The following is a 20,557-nucleotide window of genomic DNA, read 5'->3' on the forward strand; positions in this document are numbered from 1 at the left end:
AAGGGAAATCAGTGTTTCTTTCACTCCAGATAAGCCCTTGGGCAATCTGACTTTTGGGCATCAACAGCAGCTGGGGGCTGGTTATCTGGTGATCAGATCACAAGTGCCTTGAAGGAATTCTTTTTTTTCTCCCAAACAAGCTCATAAATCCTTGTGACCCTTGAGTCACCCCTCAGGTTAAACAAGAAAACAGCAAATTGACAAAATTTTCTTTTTCATCTATGTCTGTGCTGGGAACAAAGTTGAAAGGTAATCATGTTTTTATTGAATATTTACAGCAACCCTCAGATACCTGGCTTCATTACTTTTTATCTTTATATTGTGCAATGCCACTTTCAAATGCAAATATATGAACATTTAACTCATGTGGAATCACCAAAATTACATAATTCTGATTTTGTAGCTTGTACAAGTATATGTATTTTGTTTTTACCAGAACAGTGAAAACCCTGTGCAAAACTGTCAACAGCTTTTATTTCATTTTACACATCTACCAATACTCTACCTTCAGCTAACTGATGAGCAAGAGAGAACTGAAGGAAAAAAGAACTGTAGGTTGCACTATCTTTCCCTCTCCTTCTATGTCATCATTTTCAGGGTAAGTGGTTGGCTAGAACGGAAAGTAACACAGGTAAAAAAGGATATGATAGGGTTCCTCAGTTGTGTTTCTTAATATGCCATTGCCTTCTGTCTGCAAAAGAAGTTCCGGTTCAAAAAAACCCATGATCTCTATGACTGTCAGCCACCCCAGGCCAGCCTTTACCCAGTGGTAGACCTAACACTCACACTTTTTACTCCTTTGACACATGCTGAATTCTAATGCATTGTGTGTCCACTGCAATTCTGTAATCAAGGGGCATCTCAAAGGCTATATGCCAACAGGGCAGCAAGGAAACACATCAGATACATATATTGTGTTTATCTCCTCTGCTCAAGTGCATGCTCTACAGTTCCATTGGATGTCACTTACAAAACACATGCCCAAAGATAAAATTTTCAAGAATTTCAAGACAGCAACAACAGAGCATTGAACCAAGCATGGAGCCCTGCTAGGAAAGTGGCCCTGTGAGACCACACAGGTCACACACCCATGAAGCTGGCTTTGCTGAGCTGAGTGTAATTTAATTTGATTTCAAGAAAATAAAGAAACATGACATTTCTCACACATTTAAGTTTGTGGAGTAAGATTCATACCTGCCACAGGTGAGGGTTTTGTCCAAAATTGTATTAATACAAGACTAGAATTTGGTTGTCTCTTAAAATAAGTTGTCTTGAGTATTAGGCTTGCTTTTACCTATAATCGGCCCTGATAGCAGAGATTCTATTCCATAAACTGACTTTGGCATGCCCTTAATTATATTTTTTAAGTCTTAAAGAGCTAAATTTCCTTATAATTATATTATCTTATTCTATGTTTATTTTAAAATACTATATTGTAACTTTGATTACTCCTCTGACTATCTCCCTGACTATAATGGAAGACCTCTGAGATGAAGAATTTGTTATATCCAGCTGCTAGTACAGGAAATGCTCTATAAATGTTAAATATTTGAGTCAGTGAATGAATGAAGAAATAAAGTTGCAGGATAATTTAATGAGACATTAATAGGTTTTTTTATGGTATAGAAGAACAACAACAAAAAATAAGCATTTTGCTTTGTTCTCTGGGTTTTTCCCTTTTTAGATCCCGTAAGTACTGTCGACGCAAAATAACCAATAACCACTCTATACATAAGAGAGAGAAGGTGAGTTTTACTTGAGCCAGGGTGAGCATTATAACTTGGGAAGGCAGTTTCCACAAAGGAAGAAAGCATTCCGGAGAAGCATGGTTTTCAGTACAGTCTTATACTTTCTTAGAACAAAGAACATACATTAAACACACCCAGGATACACATTCATCAAAGTTTCAACGAGGTATTCAGTTGCAAGTTAGCAGGTCAACATAACTCTGATGCTGGGAAAGGAACAATTTCAGGCGTTACAGATACTGGCGAAGGAGGGGAAAAAAGCATTCTTATCTTAGGAGAGTGCATTCTTTACTTTAACAGTTAAAGCAGACATACAATGTATGTTTGACAGGCCATAAGTCAGGCTTCTTCAGTTCAAGCCAAATCAGTTTTGAACTAGAATAGTTGCCCCATATACCTCAATATGTGAAAATCTCTTGTCAGTAGCCAGGAAAGCATTCCCCTGCCTCAGATTCTCTTCCTAGTTTTTGTTAAGAACGTGCCTGGAGTCCTTCAGGGAATTAGGCTACAAGGAGGTAGAGAGGAGAAAAATGAGAAATTTGGAAAGGAGAGAATTTCCCAAGACTGGAAAGCAGATAGTGGGGTATGGGACCTGAATAATGAGACCCACGTCCTCCTCCCTGCCAGTGCCCTAGTAGGTGACAGGACTCAAAGAGGAATGGCTGGACTTGACACTGGGGCTCAAGAATCTAAAGAAACCAGGGGGCCGGCCCCGAGACATAGTGGTTAAGAGTGCACGCTCCGCTGCTGGTGGCCCGGGTTCGGATCCCGGGCGTGCACTGACGCACCGCTTGTCAGGACATGCTGTGGCAGCGTCCCATATAAAGTGGAGGAAGATGGGCACGGATGTTAGCTCAGGGCCAGTCTTCCTCAGCAAAAAAAGAGGAGGATAGGCATGGATGTTAGCTCAGCGCTGATCTTCCTCACAAAAAAAGAAAAAAAAAGGAAGAAGAACGTTAATGCCATCTCATTTAGATCTCTTGTAGTAAAAGAGCTATGCAAGTATATAGAAGATGTTACCATTACAGCATATATCAGCAAAATCTGTGTTGTGCCTTGAACTTGTATTATCATCCTTCAAACAACAATGGCAAAAGATTTTTAAAATATTTTTCTACTACATCTATATCACATTTTTATATATGTATTTATCTTACTTCCAGGTATTTTCCTATTATATTACTTTAACTAAAACAAAACACAATGTCTTCATTTTATTATTTCTTTAATGTTTTAAAATTCAAGATACTTTAAATTTTTTAAAGACAGAAGATTAATAAAAATAACTTTACCTTTCAAATGTGACTTTTTAACAGCAAAATGGAAAAATGGTAAGTCTCCCTTAAAAAATAAAATCAGCACTTCCAACAAAACTAAAGGAAGGCTTACATATAGAGCTAATTCAGAAAAGGGGAAAACATCTAAGGAAATGGATAAATACCTTATTTAACTCAAAAAATTAAATACCTACTGGATCTTAATAATGAAGTTTTCAATATGCTATTTAAAATAAATTATCCTTGAAAATAAGTTTTTCAAAGCATTCAATGTAATCTCTGAAATGGTACCTTTATTAACATAATATGTGCCTTAAATATACCAGACAATTATTTAGAACCAGCAAAATAAAAACCAGCAAAATAATTCGCACCTGAAAGCCTGATATTCTGATCCACTGGATTTACATTTTCCTAAGTATAATAACAGAAACAAATCTTTTGGGGTACTCAACATATTAGAAGTACAACTACCTATTTATAATTGTTAACTTTCAACAATATGACTCAGTAAACAACACAATACTTTAGCAATCATCTTATGTGAAATGACAAGTGGAAAACAAATTTCTCAATAACAATGGGTCACCAAATTCTTTCATCTAAGTTATCATAAAAAATTAATTTATTTAAAAAAATCTAAACACACAAACATGATTAAACATTTTTAAATTAAACTGAAATAAGCTATGAAACTTCCTTTCTCCCTTTTACAAAAAGAAAGTTTCAAAAATAAAAGGATAAATTTAATTCTAAATATTTCCTTTTTTTATTGTTTTCTAATACTATTTGGTAAATTATTTATTCAATCGCTTCTTTAGGTTCTCAAAGTGTTCCATATTAACATCTTGTAATGCTAGTACCATTGCTTTAGACAAGGTGGGATTAAATGAAATAGTCATTAGACAGCACAAATCTATTAGATCTCTCTGACATTTCTGCAAACCTTCCAGGAACTTTCGATATTGAAGAGGATCTTTTTTTAACTGTTTCATTTCTGGTACTGAATACCCTATCAGGCTAGTAAGTATTTCATCTACAAAGTCTACATCTAGATATGCAGTACCATCAGAAATCTTTGCTGTTATACTCCAAATGCCACCAGAAGCTGAGAGATTTCCAGTTAAGGTTACAATAAATGCTTTGACTGTCACTGTTGTAACTTCCTTTGGTTTGCTGGCCATTAGAACAGACAAATAGACAAAAGGTGGAGAATACCAATCCATGGCAATGGAAAGATTAGTGTTATTCTCTGATGATCTTAAAGAATGGGTCTGTAAATGGTGATCACTTTCATCAGAAATTTGTGAACTCTTTTTTGGTACATAACTGACCAGCTCTCCATTTAATATTTTATTATTTAAGGAATGTCCATCTGAATTGCTGATGGTTTGTTTTACTTTATTATCTGTCTCTGAGTTCTTATCTTTATTTGTAAAATCATGGGGTAGGGGTACCTTATGATGAATTGAAAAAACACTACTGTTTTGGTCTCTAGCAGATGGACAACTAAAAGATTTGTCTTCATTAGTCATTTGTTCACATAAATTTTTTTCATTCCAATTACTGTTTCCATTTTTGCAAATCAAAGAAAAATTATTTGGAGTATTAGGTTTATGTGAAAATCTCTCTATACTTTCATCTGTGGTTCTGTTCAAAGTCAATGGCTGCAATTCTTTAGTCTCCGTTTGTTCTTTCTGGACACTTTCTTCTAAAAGCAAGGCCTCCTCCAATGAAAAGTCATCTAATTCCCCAGCAATGAAATGCATGGATTGATTTGGTGGTTTCTCCTTTGGTCTTGTAGAAATAATAAGTCCTGGTTCAAAACTTGACTGTCTTGTGGGAACAGTATTTGAGGAACTACCTGTACTGAAACATCTTCTTTCCAAGGAGGTGTCATTATTTGCTGCAAGCTCATCACTTTCATCCAGACTTGCCAAGAGTTCTTCATCAGACGGTCCCAACGCAGGATCTAGAGCATCTGTAATTCTGGAGATGCTTTGGTTAGAATTACTTGGTGTGACTGAAGCTACAGGATCAGGTTCCCCAATTAATCTTGCAAGTACTTTTTCTTGGGCATATTCCTCTAAAAGAGAATCTACTTCTCCTCCTAATACCTTCACATTTTCTGGTTTCAATAAGAGAACACCAAGACGGAAAGAAATGTTCCCATAAATCAAAATTTTTGTACCTGGAGGAAGATCACTATTAAGAGCTGGGATAGACTGATATTCCATTCCCTGCATTTGTACAATTCCATCAGTTAGCTGTAGCATCAACAGTCGTGAAGGCTTTGCTTCCCAATGTTTTTGGGTTACTTGTGTTTCAGCTGTAATTAGATCATTTGTTGTATTCTTTCCTCTTAATTTTTGTATCTGCGAATATGCAGGTTGACTTACATCAACCAATGAATTAATCTGCAGAGCAAAAAATCCATTCAGTTCTCCTTTTGGAACTTCTAAAATGCCATCAGGCAAAAGAGGATGCTCCAAATCTCTCAGGTCGGTAAGAAGCCATTGCTCAAATACTTGTTTATTCAATTGTGCCTGACTCAAATTAACATTATCATTTTCTTCTTGGATCCAGTTAATACAAGCTTCCAGCCACATTAGAGGTACCTTAACATGCCACGTAGCTAAAAGCCAGGTTTCAACTTTTAATGCAATACTAGTTACACTCATTTCTCTTAAATAAAAATTATGCATCTATTACCTGAAAACAAGAAAGAAAACAATTATGATAATTCAGCACACTGAAATATAGTTTCTATAATGCTCTACAATACACAAACAGGCATAACCACACCCTTTTGATTTTTCTCTCTTCAGCATCTTAAAATTCTTTGACTTTCTATGTGGCCAAAATTCAAATACCACAAGTAATCAGATGGTATAATGAGGAAAAAAACAAAAGGTTTAAGAGATGTGTCTAGGTTTGAAAGCTAGCTCTGTCAAATTACAAGCTCTGTAATATAAATTTTTTAACTTCTTTAACCCAGCTTTTCTTCATCTGTAAAATGTCAATACCACCATTTATCTTACAAGGTTGTTGTGAGGATTACATAATTAACATTTGTAAAGTATGTCAGACCTATGAAAGACACACAATAAACAGTAATTATTATCATATTAATATAATAATCAGATCTAAACATTTAAAACTTAGTTAAGAAACTATTCACTAAGGTTCTTTTCATATCTATAATTCATACTCTATTAAAATTTATACCATTATGTTTGGCCATTTAGCACTTAAATATTTCGCCTTAGGATAAAATTATAACAAATAACAATAGATTCTGAGCTGATGTAAAGCATCTTATTTGTTTGGCAAAACAATTCTCAACACTCCTATCAGGTAAATATGCTTCTGATTTTCTCAGTATGATAAAACAGCAGCAAAACACTAAAGACTAATTAACCTTGTGTTCACAAAAGTATATTTTTTCCTTCTAAAGATGAAGCTATCTAAGAATTAGAATTTATAAAAGTTTTAATACGTCCATAAGAAAACTTACCATTTGGAACAGAAGCACAGGACTTGATGACAGGATTTGGAAGTAGTTGTTCAGTGGAGTAGTTGTAACCTCTACTGCTCAGAAATGGCCCTGGGGGCTAAGACAAGAAGCAATAACGGTTATAAGGTGAAGCTGCAAAAACAATCACTGGCCTATTTTCATAAGTGCAAGAGTTTGATGGTAGTTTTGGGGGTTCCTGTTATCAATCAGGGTAGAGTGGAGGTAAAACAGAATAAAAACACGAGGTTTGAAGTAAGATAAGTAGAAGTGACCATGAGAAACTTACACAATCTCTCTAAGCTTGTTTCCTTGTCTACATACTTACTTCACAGGGCTACTGTGAAAATTAAAGTAGAGAGGAGAGGACAGCCAGCAGCGCACAGGCACAGGCTCAGACCTTGGGCAGCTGGGTCAGCTGACCCAAGGCGGCAATTTAGCCCCACCTAGGCCACTAACCTTGGCCTCAGAGTCATCACTGCCACGGCCAGTCAGCCACAGGGCATCCAGCAGCTGCTGTAGGCCAAGAAGTGGGTTGCCCAGAAGGTGTCCAAGGCCTGCAAGCAAAAGAACCAGAGGCTGAAGCAGGCGAAAGAAGCTCAGGCTGAAACTGAACAGTACTGCCTACAGAGGGAGAAAGGGTTCATGGCCAGGGAAGCCGCAGCTCTGGGATCCACAGCAACAGCAGCACAGAAGTGGAGAAGGAGACCCAGGAGAAGACGACCATCCTCCAGACCTACTTTCAGCAGAACAGGGATGAAGTCCTGGATAACCTCTTGGCCTTTGTCTGCGATATCTGGCCAGAAATCCATGAAAAATGCCATACAAATGGATAGGGGGAAAAAAAAGAAGTGCCTGTTCCATGTACTAGCATTTTAGATGCCTTCATGGAATATGAAGCTTTAGCAAAGCTCAAGTTATATTCTTGTGAAAAGGAATTAAACTATTTCTGTATGTTACATAGTAGCTCCCTTCACTTTTTGGAGAATAAAAACCTGGCTTCTTTGTACAAACTCAGAGCTTAGTGCAAAGATTAAATTTTTTATCTCATATTTCTTTAAAATTTAATGGGTATACATTGTCTGGTTTCCTATGTCTTTTAGCTCAAGCAACATATATGTCAATACTTTCTTTCTTTCTTTCTTAGATGTAGTAAAAAAATTAATTTTTTGAAGAAAGAAAAGGATTAAAATTTTAAAAAAATTAAAATCGTCCCATTTGCAACAACATGGATGGGACTGTTAAGTGAAATAAGCCAGAAAGAGAAAGACAAACACTGTATGATCTCACTCATATGTGGAATATACACCAACACATGGACAGAGAAAACTGTACTGTGGTTACCAGGGGCAGTGGGGGTGGGGGGTGGGCACAAGGGGTGAAGGGAGTCATATATATGGTGATGGACAAACAAAAATGCACAACCCAAAATTTCACAATGTTAAAAACGATTAAAACATCAATGAAAAAAAAATGTTTATTTTAAAATATTATACCCTACAGTGTAAATAAAATATGATTTAAGAATAAAAAAAAAAAAAGATAAGGCCTAAAACTGAAAAATCAAGAAGTAGCAATATTTGCATGGTTTCTAGAGCCAAAGAAGTGAATACAAAAAAGTATCAGCTAGAAAAATATAAAGTGGTTGCTTCTGGGGAAGAGAAACAGAGGAGGAGGAGGGCAGGGGATTACTATTTTTCAAAACAACTCTTTAAAGTTTGATATTTTAAATGATATATACAAAACTTTTGTTTTCTTTCATCTTATCCCATGTTCCATTGATTTCTTTGTATTGATGTTTAACTTTTGGGGGAGATTTTCTTAACGTTAACTTCCATGTCTTCTACTGAGTTCTTCATTTCTGCTACTGGCAATGAACAAAATAGTACAACAGTATGTATGTTTAAAAATTAAAGGTATGAAGGACAAAATGCTGTCCCCCTAAGATCAAGAATAAGGTGAGCCAGCCCCGATAGCCTAGCGGTTAAAGTTCGGCGCTCTCCGCTTTAGCGGCCTGGGTTCAATTCTGGGTGTAGAACCACACCACTCATCAGTCAGTAGCCATACTGTGGTGGAGGCTCGCACAGAAGAACCAGAAGGATTTATAACTAGAACATACAAATCTGTACTGGGGCTTTGAGGATGAAAAAAAAAAAGAGAGGCAGATTGGCAACAGATGTTAGCTCAGGGTGAATCTTTCCCAGAAAAAAAAAAAAAAAAAGAAGGAAACTAAAGAAAAAAAAAAAAAAAGATGTCCACTCGCAACACTCAACATTGTACTGGAGGCCCTTGTCAGTGCAATACAGCAAGAAAAAGAAATAAAAGGTATACAGATTATAACAGAAAAAAACAGCATAAAGACAGACATATAGACCAATAGAAGAGAATATAGAGCCCAGAAATAAACTCTCACATATATGGTCAAATGATCTTCAACAAGGGTGCCAAGATGACACAATGGGGAAGGGACAGTCTCTTCAACAAACGGTGCTGTGAAAACTGGATATCCACATGCAAAAGAATGAAGATGGACTCTTATCTTACACCATAGTCAAAAATTAATCCAAAGTGGAGATCTAAACATAGGACCTGAAACTATAAAACTCCTAGAAGAAAACATAGAGGGAAAAGCTTCATGACGTTGGGAAGGGCAATGATTTCTTGGATGTAACACCCAAAGCAATGATTTCTGGGATATAACACCCAAAACAAAAGCAAAAATAGATAAATAGGACTATATCAAATTTAAAAACTTTTGTACAGCAAAGGAAACAACAGAGTGAAAAAGCAACCTAGGAACTGGGGGAAAATATTTGCAAACCATGTATCTGATAACGTGTTAATATCCAGAAAATACAAAGACTCTCTCAACTCAATAACAAAAAAACAAATAACCCAATTAAAAAATGGGCAAAGGGGCCAGCCGGGTAGCGCAGCAGTTAAGTGCATGTGCTCCACTTCAGCGGCCCGGAGTTCGCAGGTTTGGATCCCGGGTGTGCACTGACACATCACCCGTCAAGCCATGCTGTGGTGGCGTCCCATACAAAGTAGAAGAAGATGGGCACGGATGTTAGCCCAGGGCCAATCTTCCTCAGCAAAAAAGAGGACTACCATCGGATGTTAGCTCAGGGCTGATCTTTCCCAAAAAAAAAAAAAAAAAAAAAAAGGGCAAAGGATTTGAATAGACTTTTCTCCAAAGAAGATATATGAATGGCCAACAAGCATATGAAAAGAGCCCACCATGACTAATCATAAAAGAAATGCAAATCAAAACTGCAACCAGACATCACCTCACAACCCACAGGACAGCCACTAATAAAAATAACAGAAAATAACAAGTGTTGGTGAGAATGTGGAGAAATTGGAACCCTTGTGTACTGTTAGTGGGATTGTAAAATTGTGCAGCAGTTATGGAAAACATTATGGAGGTTCCTTAAAAAATGAAAAATAGAACTATCACATGACCCAGCAATTCCACTTCGAGGTATATATCCAAAGGAATTGAAAATAAAATCTCAAAGAGATATTTGTACATCCATATTCATTACAGCATTATTCACAATAGCCAAGATGTGGAAGCAATCTAAATGTCCATCGACATATGAATGGATAAAGAAAATGTGGTATATATAAGAAGGAACATTATTAGGAAATCCTGTCATCTGCTACAATGTGGGTGAACCTTAAGGATATAATGCTAAGTGAAATAAGCTAATCATAAAAGACACATGATTCCACTTACATGAGGCATCTAAAGTAATCAAACTCATAAAAATAGAAAGTAGTCTTGTGGTTGCCAAGGGCTGAGGGGAGGGAAAAATGCAGAGTTGTTCAATGGATAAACAGTTTCATTCATGCAAGATAAAAAGTTCCAGAGATCTGTTGTACAACAATATGCATATAGTTAACATTACCATAATGTACACTTAAAAATTAAGAGGGTAAATTTATGTTATGTGTTTTTTATTACAATTAAAAAAGAGAAAAATCAAGAGAGAGGAAGAGGGAAACAAAGGAAAAAATTAAATTACCCTTTTCACAGAAGACATGAATGTTTATGAAGAAAATATGAAAAAACTACCAAAAAACTACATCACCTGATAAATGAGTTAGCAAGATGCAAGTGTCTTTTTCATGCTCTATTTAGTGCCATGTTTTTCACACTTTTGTGCTTTTTTTGATGATTTCACTGTTTAAAACAGCATAGTACTAAAGTGCTGTCTAGTGTTTCTAAGCGCAAGAAAGCTGTAATGTGTCATATGGAAAAAATACGTGTGTTAGATTAAGGTTTGTTTAGGCATGAGTTATATCGCCAATGGTCATAAATTCAATATTAATGAATCAACAACATACACTGAATAAAGTGTCTTTAAACAGAAACACACATAAAACAAAGTTACCTATTGATCAGTTGATGAAAATATGACCAGAGGCTCACAGGAACCTAACCCTGTATTTCCCCTAGGAGCAATAGTTCAGTATTTGCTAATTCACAGTGTTTACAGCAACTTTATAGAACATAACTCAACCGTACTAGCAATGAACAAAACAGGACAGTTTAGGGCTGGCCCTGTGGCTTAGCGGTTAAGTGTGTGCGCTCCGCTGCTGGCAGCCCGGGTTCGGATCCCGGGCGCACACCGACGCACAGCTTCTCTGGCCATGCTGAGGCTGCGTCCCACATACAGCAACTATAAGGATGTGCAACTATGACATACAACTATCTACTGGGGCTTTGGGGGAGGAAAAAAAAAAAAAAGGAGGAGGATTGGCAATAGATGTTAGCTCAGAGCCGGTCTTCCTCAGCAAAAAGAGGAGGATTAGCATGGATGTGAGCTCAGTGCTGATCTTCCTCACAAAAAAATAAATAAATAAGTAAAACTGTTAAAAAAAAAAAAACAGGACAGTTTACAATAGCAGCAAAAACTTAAATCTAACAAAATATGTCAAGGATGTGTATGCTGAAAACTACAAATTACAGATGAAAGAAATCAAAGACAACCTAAATAAATGAAGAGATACGCTATGTTGAAGACTCCATCTTGTTAAGGTTCCAGTTCTTGCCAAATTGAACTATAGATTTAAGGCAATTCCATTCAAAATCCCAGAAACCCTTTTTCGTAAAAAACGACAAGCTGATTCTAAAATTTATATGGAAAGGCAAAGGAATTAGAATAGCCAAGATAATTTTGAAAAAGAAAAACAAAGTTGGAGGACTCATACTACCTGACTTCAAGACTTAGTATAAAACTACAGTAATCAAGACAGTGAGGTACTGGAAAAAGGATTAACACATAGATCAATAGGAAGAGAAGATAGTCTAGAAATGGACCCACACATATATGATCAATTGATTTTCTACAAAGTTGCAAAGGCAATTCAATGGAAACAGGATAGTCTTTTGAACAAATGACAGCTAAAACAACTGGACAGCCACATGCAAAAATATGAACCTCAACCAATACCTCACACCATATATAAAAATTAACTCTAAATGGATCATAGACCTAAATGGGAAAACTAAAACTATAACATAGTTATAAGAAAAGTTAGGAGAAAAATCTTTGTGACCTTGTTTCTTAAGTTTTCTTAGAGACAACACCAAAAGCATAATCCACAAAAGAAAAAAATTAATAAATTGGGCTTCATCAAAATATTAAAATTCTGCTCTATGAAAGACACTCAAAAGTATAAAGACAAGCCATACACACACACCCCCATACATATACATGACAACCACAGACTGGGAGAAACATATAATTGACAAAAGACTTGTATCTAGAATGTGTAAAGAATTCTAACATTCAATAAGAAAACAAACTCATTTTTAAATGAGTAAAAGATCTGAATAGACACTTCAAAGAAGATATGTAGATGGCAAATAAAACACATTAAAAGACGCTCAATATTATTAGACATTAGGGAAATGCAAAATTAAAATCACAATGTCCTAGTATACATCTATTAGCAAAGCTAAAATAAAAAATAACTGACAATATCAAATACTTGAATTCTCATACATTGCTGGTGGGATTGCAAAATGGCACAGCCACTTTGGAAAACAGATTAGTAGTCTGTTAGAAAGAAAAAGAGTTTCTTGGGCCGGCCGCGTGGCTTGGCGGTTAAGTGCACGCGCTCCACTGCTAGCAGCCCGGGTTCAGATCCCAGGCGCGCACCGACACACCGCTTCTCCGGCCATGCTGAGGCCACGTCCCACATACACCAACTAGAAGGATGTGCAGCTATGACATGCAACTATCTACTGGGGCTTTGGGGGGGAAAAATAAATAAATAAAATATTTAAAAAAGAAAAAAAAGAAAAAAAAAGAAAAAGAGTTTCTTTCTCACCACACACACTTACCATACAACCCAGCAATCACATTACTACGTATTTACTTAAGAGAAATGAAAACTTACACTAATAAAAAACCTCTATGTGAATGTTTATAGTAGCTTTATTCATAACACCCAAAACAACCCACATGTCCTTCAATTGGTGAATGGATAAATAGTGGTACATCATTACAATGGATTACTATTCAGTAATAAAAAGGAATAAACTACTAATAGATGCAATAACACGGATAAATGTTGCTATAGACTATGTCCACCTCAAAATTCATATGTTGAAATCCTAAAGCACAATGTGATGGTATTAGAAGGTGAGGCCTTTGGGACATGCTTAGGTCATGAGAGCGGGGCCCTCCTGAAAGAGATTAGGGCTCTTATAAAAGAAAGTCCCCCAAGAGACCTACCTTGCCCCTTCTGCCATGGGAGGTTACAGTGAAAATATGGCCATCCATGAACCAGGGAGTGGGCCCTCATCAGACACCGAATCTGCCAGCACCTTGATCTTGGACTTTCCAGCCTCCAGAGAAATAAATTTCTGTTGTTTATGAGCCACCCGGTTTATGTTATTTTGTTATAGTAGCCCCAACAGACTAAGACAAATCCCAGATGCAGTATGCTCAGTGAAAGAAGCCAGACAAAGACCATATAATTCCATTTATATGACGTTCTGGGAAAGGCAATACTATGGAAATGGAAAATAGTTCAGTGGTTGACAAAGGCTAGAGGTATGAAGGATTGACTACAAGGGGCACAAAGAAATTTTGGAGGTGATGAAACTGTTCTATACCATGAATGTGGTGGTGGTGATGACAATGATGTGACTACATGTTTGTCAAAACTCATAGAGCTATACACCAAAAAGGACATAAATTTTACTGAATGTAAGTTATACCCCAATAAAAAAAACTGAAGGTAAAGAATAGAAAAATAATAACTAACTTTCAAACTAGCTGAGGAAAACATAGAATAAAGAAAGGCACAAAAGGAGTGGTCAAGCACTATAAACAGAAATAAATAAGATGGTAGAAATATGTCTAAATATGTCAGCAATCATAACGAACATAGATTAACTTACCTGTTACAAGATACTCTCAAATTGAATAAAGCAAATCCAGCTGTATGCTTAAAAGATAGACCTAAAACAAAATAACATCAAAATATGAAATTAATTAAAATAAAGGCATGTTAAAACCTCCAAGCATGATTCCATGAGCTCAAAGCTTAGTGACATCTTATTCTCAAGACACAGATCTATACTTATATAATCTAAGATTTCAAAGCGCTTTTTTATTGCATGTTATCATTTTTTTTTAACCTCAAAAATTAAGCCAGATCCTCGGCTCTTAGGTGCACTCATTCAATAAGTTACCTATTTCCTCAACTAAAATTTAAAGAACACAGTACTGGCCGGCCCCATGGCTTAGCGGTTAAGTGAGCACACTCCGCTGCTGGTGGCCCGGGTTCGGATACCGGGAGCGCACCGACGCACTGCTTCTCCAGCCATGCTGGGGCCGCGTTCCACATACAGCAACTGGAAGGACGTGCAGCTATGACATACAACTATCTACTGAGGCTTTGGGGTAAAAATAAAATAAAATAAATAAAATTATAAAGAACACAGTACTGACAAATGGACCTAGTATAATTTGCAAAGGTGTCAGTCATTAAGTAAACTGAAATCAGGACGAAGAGTACTTTCAGTAGAGTTATAAATTAAGTGAATTATCAAGTATAATGCCACAATTACAATTAAGTTGTTTGCAGAATGTTTTGTACTGTAAATCACTCCGGATACAGTATAGAGCCCTAACTATTACATGTAGCCATATTACACAAACCCTATTTTCTACCTGAACCTGTTAAATACTAGGAGATAATACTGCTGATACTTCCAGGAGGAGGAAGCAACCAGTAAAAAGGAAAAAAAACTGACCGGTTGGGTATTGAAAAGGTCACGGCTGGACAGAAAATGAAATGAACAAGGATGAATTTCAGGGATAGTAATCCTATATCCCAGCAGGTACAGCTGTATAGAGAACTGAAGGTAAGAGTCTGCTGAAAATAAAAATTAAAATCTCTTATTTGTAAGATTTTAAACTTTTTTCAAAATACTTTTAGATGCTTAATATTATCTAAACCTCAAAATAATAATTTATGATAGAAAGAGTAGGTTTGTCATCTATTTGAGAGAGAATGAAACTGAGGCATGAAGATTAGGACATAAAGATCATACCTAGTAGCGGATGCAGAACTAGAACATAAATTCTGCCAATCTCCATTCCTATACCGTTTTTAGACCCTGTTGACTTAAGCGAAAAGAGAAAAGAAAGCCAGGCCCTCATTTACGTATAAAACTCATTCATAAATGGCCATTCTATAAGAGCACTACACTGCTATTATAATGAACAGACTTTTCTCAGATTTCATTTAAATAACAAGCTCCCCTAGTGCACTCTCAATTATTTCATTTAAAAAGTCAAATAAAACAGAAACTTGAACATCACCTACTCCATCTATCTTTGTAACAGTGTCAAAACTAGTGTTATGATTAAGTACTACTTTTCCTGTTGCTATAACACTACTAAAATACCACATAAAATAAGTCTTAAATTTTTTAAATATTACAAACATATTTTAAGGCTTATGTGTCTGTTTATTTTTAAATTTTTTATTTATTTCAAACATGCACTTCCTTGTTTGTGCTGTTGAACATGGCAAGTGACAAAATTCCTTTGAAATGAGGGCTACCCCTGTGGCCTAGTGGTTAAGTCTGGCATGCTCTGCTTCAGTGGCCCAGGTTCGGTTCCCAGGCACAGCCCTACATCGCTGGTCGATGGCCACACTGTGGTGGCGGCCCACATACAAAATAGAGGAAGATTTGCCACAGATGTTAGCTCGGGGCGAATCTTCCTCAACCAAAAAGAGGAAGATTGGCAACAGATATTAGCTCAGGGCGAATATTCCTCAGCAAAAAAAAAAAAAAAGAATTCCTTTGAAATGACAGTTGGGACAAATTCTGAGAAACACTACTCAGTGAATCACAACTAAATTGTTCTATTAGTGTGTGGCAGTTCTAATTAATAATTCACTCCAAGGACTACCCTCTAGGATTTGAATCTCTACTTTTGGAGCTAACTGATGTACTATAATTTTATAATAATGTTATCATAACTAGGCAAAGAAAAAAATTCCAATGACTAAAACCTTAAAAGATAACCAAGACATTTTTTAAACACAGCAAATGTGATAAGAGATACTTAACATTGTTCAAGGACTCAAATACAGCTAATCACAAATATTTTATCAAAAAGTCAAGAACTCTGGGGAAAAAACTGACTGCTAAATGCACATTACACAGAATTCTTCATGTAACAGCAAAATAAGAAGAGTGGTGGGTATATTGATCTGAGACATGGATACAGTCCCCACAACTGCATATTTATAACAATTGCAATAAAAAGATGATTGTATGTATAACAGGATGTTTTCCTACAGGTTAGAAAGAAAAGTTGATTACAAATTTTAAATAGAAAAGCATTATCACGTGGGATCTATATTATAAAGTTTAGACTGTTTCAATAACCAAGCTCCTTAATAATTTAGTAAATTGTATTACTTGCGCCTAGTCCTTCAGAGAATCCCCAAGGTTTCTGTTATTCCCTTTCTTGAGAAATTGAGTAACCATAGTCACTGCAGGTAGAAGCAACTCAGAGGGGAGGCATCAGCTAGGGCAGCAGAACTTCCCATCTGCTCATACACAAAAGACAGCCCCCGATCCTCAGGAACATCATTGTCCAAGAAAAGAAAAATATGGAAAAGTATATGTTTTCTAAATTGTACATTAAGAAATGTTCATACCATATGATCTACTTCTTTTACTTTCCAAAATTAATCTTAAGAAAACAGTCAGAAATGAGGACAAAGATTTATGTGCTAGAGTGTTTAGCATTGTTTGTATAGAGTGGAAAAAACAAAAACAATGTAAATGGTCAACAACAGAAAAAAAAATTAAATATATTACATTTGATCCATGAAATGGAAGGTTATAGTCTTTAAAAAAACATTTTTTTTAATAATTTTATTTATTTATTTATTTTCCCCCCCAAAGCCCCAGTAGATAGTTGTATGTCATAGCTGCACATCCTTCTACTTGCTGTATGTGGGACGCGGCCTCAGCATGGCCGGAGAAGCAGTGCGTCGGTGCACGCCCAGGATCCGAACCCCGGCCGCCAGTAGCGGAGCGCGCGCACTTAACCACTAAGCCATGGCGCCAGCCCTAAAAAAACATTTTTAAGGACTATTTAATGGTATGAAAACATGTTCATATTTTGTTAGGAAAAAGGCCAGATATAAAACTACATACTTTTTAAGCCCCATTAATTTTATAATCACACACACAAAAAAATTTTTTTTAATTCTTTGACATTTTGTGCATGCTAAACTTGGCTGGCCACGATAATCTATTTTCTAGATCATGACTGCAGGAACCGAGCAGAAGAGAATAGAGTGTGAAAATTCTATTATTCACCACTAAGACTTAGGCATATTTGATTTATAAATTAATTCTCAGTCAGCCTTACGTATTCCAATTTTTTAAAAAATAGAGAGGTAGAAGTACCATTCTTTTGGACACTATATGTGGCATTCAACCAACAGCTGAGACTTAAAAACACTAACAAATACTTAAATCATAATCACTCCATGTTTCCACTAGCTTCACCTAAAATACAAAGGTAAGTCTGTGTTTTAACTCATTGGGGACGACTTCAAGGTAATCACAGAATTTTGAGAAGGTACTCTCTGAAAAGTAGGGAAAAAAATTTACATTTAATGACTGAAATAAAAAAGAAGTAATCAGGGCCGCCCCGTGGCTTAGCGGGTAGATGCGCACGCTCCACTGCGGGCAGCCTGGGTTTGGATCCCAGGCGCGCACCGACACACCGCTTCTCTGGCGGTGCTGAGGCCTCGTCCCACATACAGCAACTAGAAGGATGTGCAGCTATGACATACAACTATCTACTGGGGCTTTGGGGGAAAAAATAAATAAATAAATAAAATTATAAAAAAAAAAAAAGAAGTAATCAGCAGGGCTGTTTGTGGATCCTCCACAACCTAATGTAAGGAAAAGACAGAGAATAGGTTTAGGAGTTTGAATCTCACCTCTGCTGTGTGACCTTAGACATGCTCCTTAACTTCTCTTAGTCTTAATTTCCTCATCTATAAAACAAAGATAACCACAATTTACTCGAAGAACTGTAATAGATATTAAACCGACAGCAGAAGGTCTGGTACATAGCGGGGAACTCAGAAAATTGTAGTTATATTTTTTTTTTTGAAGGGGGAAAACTGGCCCTGAGCTAACATGTGTTGCCAATCTTCCTCTTTTTTTTTTTCTTTTTTCTCCCCAAAGCCCTCAGTATATAGTTGTAGGTCCTTCTAGTTCTTCTATGTGGGACCCACCTCAGCATGGCTGATGAGCAGTGAGTAGGTCCGCGCCCAGGATCCAAACTCGTGGAAGGCACGGACCACGAGAACTTAACCACTGCACCACCGGGATGGCCCCTAATATTTTAAATAATCATCCAGCTGGCTAGTGACAGTCTCAATTATATCAGCTTATCTAAAGTAAATCCTATAGCTAAGTAATACCAGCTCTAAATTCATTGCAAGTCCAAGATGATCATACAATTAATTACACAAAACAGGAGCCAGTGAATGGATCGATCGAGTTGGCAAGTCCTTCAATGAGCACAGGTATAGTTTGGTTGAAAACAACAGAGGATGAAAGGATGGTGAAAAGACAGACTTTCCCGTTATTTAAAGAGTAAACCTAAAAAGCAAATTAAAAGAGGTAAGGAAGAAAACAAGTGGAAAAAGAAAGGAAAAAGAAAACTATCCAACAATGGCATCTAGAAAAGGGAAGTAATGGCTTTCACCAGTTGGGTCCAGTCAGAAGTCAGTAAAATTGGGAGGAATAAGTTCTTAGATAGGGCTGCTTACTTTGCATGCCTGCTCATCACTCATCGCTGTTTATTAAGGCAGAAAACGATGGCTGCAACAGAAATACTAGATTGAAAGAAAGCATCATTATTATCACAGTACCCCTATACGTGCCTATTAGTGTTAGTGAAATATCCCAGGCTTTAAATGACAGATTCAATTAAATGTTGCTAATCCTGACTGACAATTAAATCTTTATAATCCAAGTATCCCCAGCCCCTACATAAACTCATCAATTCTTGGTTAACATTTAATAAAAATCTGGTATCAGAGAACCAAATACCCTAAAAACAAAATGTGAGTTAAGTTTTACCTCCCAACAAGACTGTAATACACTCTTCGTGGTGGAGGTCACTAAAAAAAAAACTATATTACTAATTAAAGAGACCTTTTATAAACTCCACAATCCCAGACACTATACTCTAACAGTATTTGTCAACTACCCTCCCAGCCAGTAAATGTTGGTGCTTCATGAAGTTCTCATTTCCCCCTAACATGAGTTTTATTCCAAATTAGACAAGTAAAAGATAATGGATGGATCCAATCACAGCCATTAAAAAAAAATGCTGGTTACATCTATTTGCAAATTATTCAAGAGAGAAATCAAGTTACAATGGAATGAATCAGCACAAATTCATCATTGCAAAAAAAAATATGTATTCTGCTAATGGTGGATTTAGCCTTATATATAAATTATAACATTTTTATGTTTCAACACGAGTTTAGGGTTGTGGGTGAAGGCTGGGAGTTGAAGGACCAGGATGTGGACATCAGGTACTAACAGGCCTGCCGATTTCCCAGGTTTGTCACCGAATCGGAGTGACCTTCCGTGCCTTAACAAAAAAAAATCATCAAAGCTTGGCACAGGGGCCTTAAAAGTAAGTAACCGAACACAAAGCAAGTATAAACTGAATACGCTAGAACGGTAACATATTTGAGGCGAAGTTTTTGGTCTGTTTTAATCTCTGCGTAATCCCCTGACACGTGGTAAACGCTTTAAAGAGTTGAATGAAAGGAACGCGGATGTTTACAACGTGTTCTGCGATTTGCATTCATTTTAGGAGATGAATGCACTTCCAGAATTTTTTCTTAGTACTTAGTACTTCCAGAAAATTTTCAGATAAACTGCAGCGACACACTACAGAATACTCGTGTCACAGGCCTCATTAACAAAAAGAAACAGAAACGAATGAAAGGTCTCTTCAGAACGGAGAGTCCTGTAGAGACGCCTGGGCTCTCCCGCGCCTCCCGGCTCAGGTCGGACCCAAAGAGGACAAGTTCTCCAGGCTCTCCCGCAACAGCCCGGCCGACCGGCCCGCGTTTCCCGGGATCCCGCCAGCCGCGCCCCTGCCCGGGCCACGCCTGAGGGCCCTGCGGCCCGTTACAACAGCGGGTTTCTACGGCGTGGGCCGGGCCGGCAGGCGGGCAGGCTGCACTTACCGCCGCGCAGCTCGCCCCGCAGCCGGCAGCCCGGGCAGGAGCGGGGATTCCGGGCAGGGAAGGAGACGCGAGTACGGACTGGGGAAATGGGGGCATTCGTCTGGGCCTAGGACCGACCTGGGCGGGGCCGCCTTCCCCTCGCGCAACTGCAGTTCCTGGGCCGCGCGACTGTGAGAACGGGAACAGCCGCGGCGCGCGCCCTAATCCTTTTTTGCCTCTTCCCGCCCGAT

At 37.3% G+C, this 20,557-nt stretch overlaps 1 protein-coding gene and 1 pseudogene across 15 annotated transcripts; one reads left to right on the plus strand and one right to left on the minus strand.

Moving 5' to 3' along the window:
- Window positions 1-1,732: 1,732 nt before the first annotated feature.
- RMI1 (RecQ mediated genome instability 1) lies at window positions 1,733-20,551 on the minus strand. 15 transcript variants are annotated; one of them, XM_058565538.1, is made up of 7 exons: window positions 20,445-20,551; window positions 18,888-18,939; window positions 18,048-18,104; window positions 13,963-14,023; window positions 6,999-7,096; window positions 6,543-6,639; window positions 1,733-5,737 (listed from the first exon to the last, which is right to left on the minus strand). In XM_058565538.1, the coding sequence occupies exon 7, from the start codon at window positions 5,728-5,730 to the stop codon at window positions 3,823-3,825; it is 1,908 nt and encodes a 635-aa protein (XP_058421521.1). In that variant the 5' UTR covers window positions 5,731-5,737; window positions 6,543-6,639; window positions 6,999-7,096; window positions 13,963-14,023; window positions 18,048-18,104; window positions 18,888-18,939; window positions 20,445-20,551; the 3' UTR covers window positions 1,733-3,822. The 15 variants fall into 15 exon arrangements, with proteins under 15 accessions (XP_058421521.1, XP_058421520.1, XP_058421518.1 ...); XM_058565537.1 differs by having other exon boundaries at window positions 18,888-18,953; XM_058565535.1 differs by lacking the exon at window positions 20,445-20,551 and adding an exon at window positions 20,328-20,438.
- On the plus strand, window positions 6,627-7,375 carry LOC131419857 (V-type proton ATPase subunit G 1-like; annotated as a pseudogene).
- Window positions 20,552-20,557: the final 6 nt, after the last annotated feature.

Source organism: Diceros bicornis, chromosome 22, assembly GCF_020826845.1.
Source record: "Diceros bicornis minor isolate mBicDic1 chromosome 22, mDicBic1.mat.cur, whole genome shotgun sequence".
Classification (NCBI taxonomy): domain Eukaryota; kingdom Metazoa; phylum Chordata; class Mammalia; order Perissodactyla; family Rhinocerotidae; genus Diceros; species Diceros bicornis.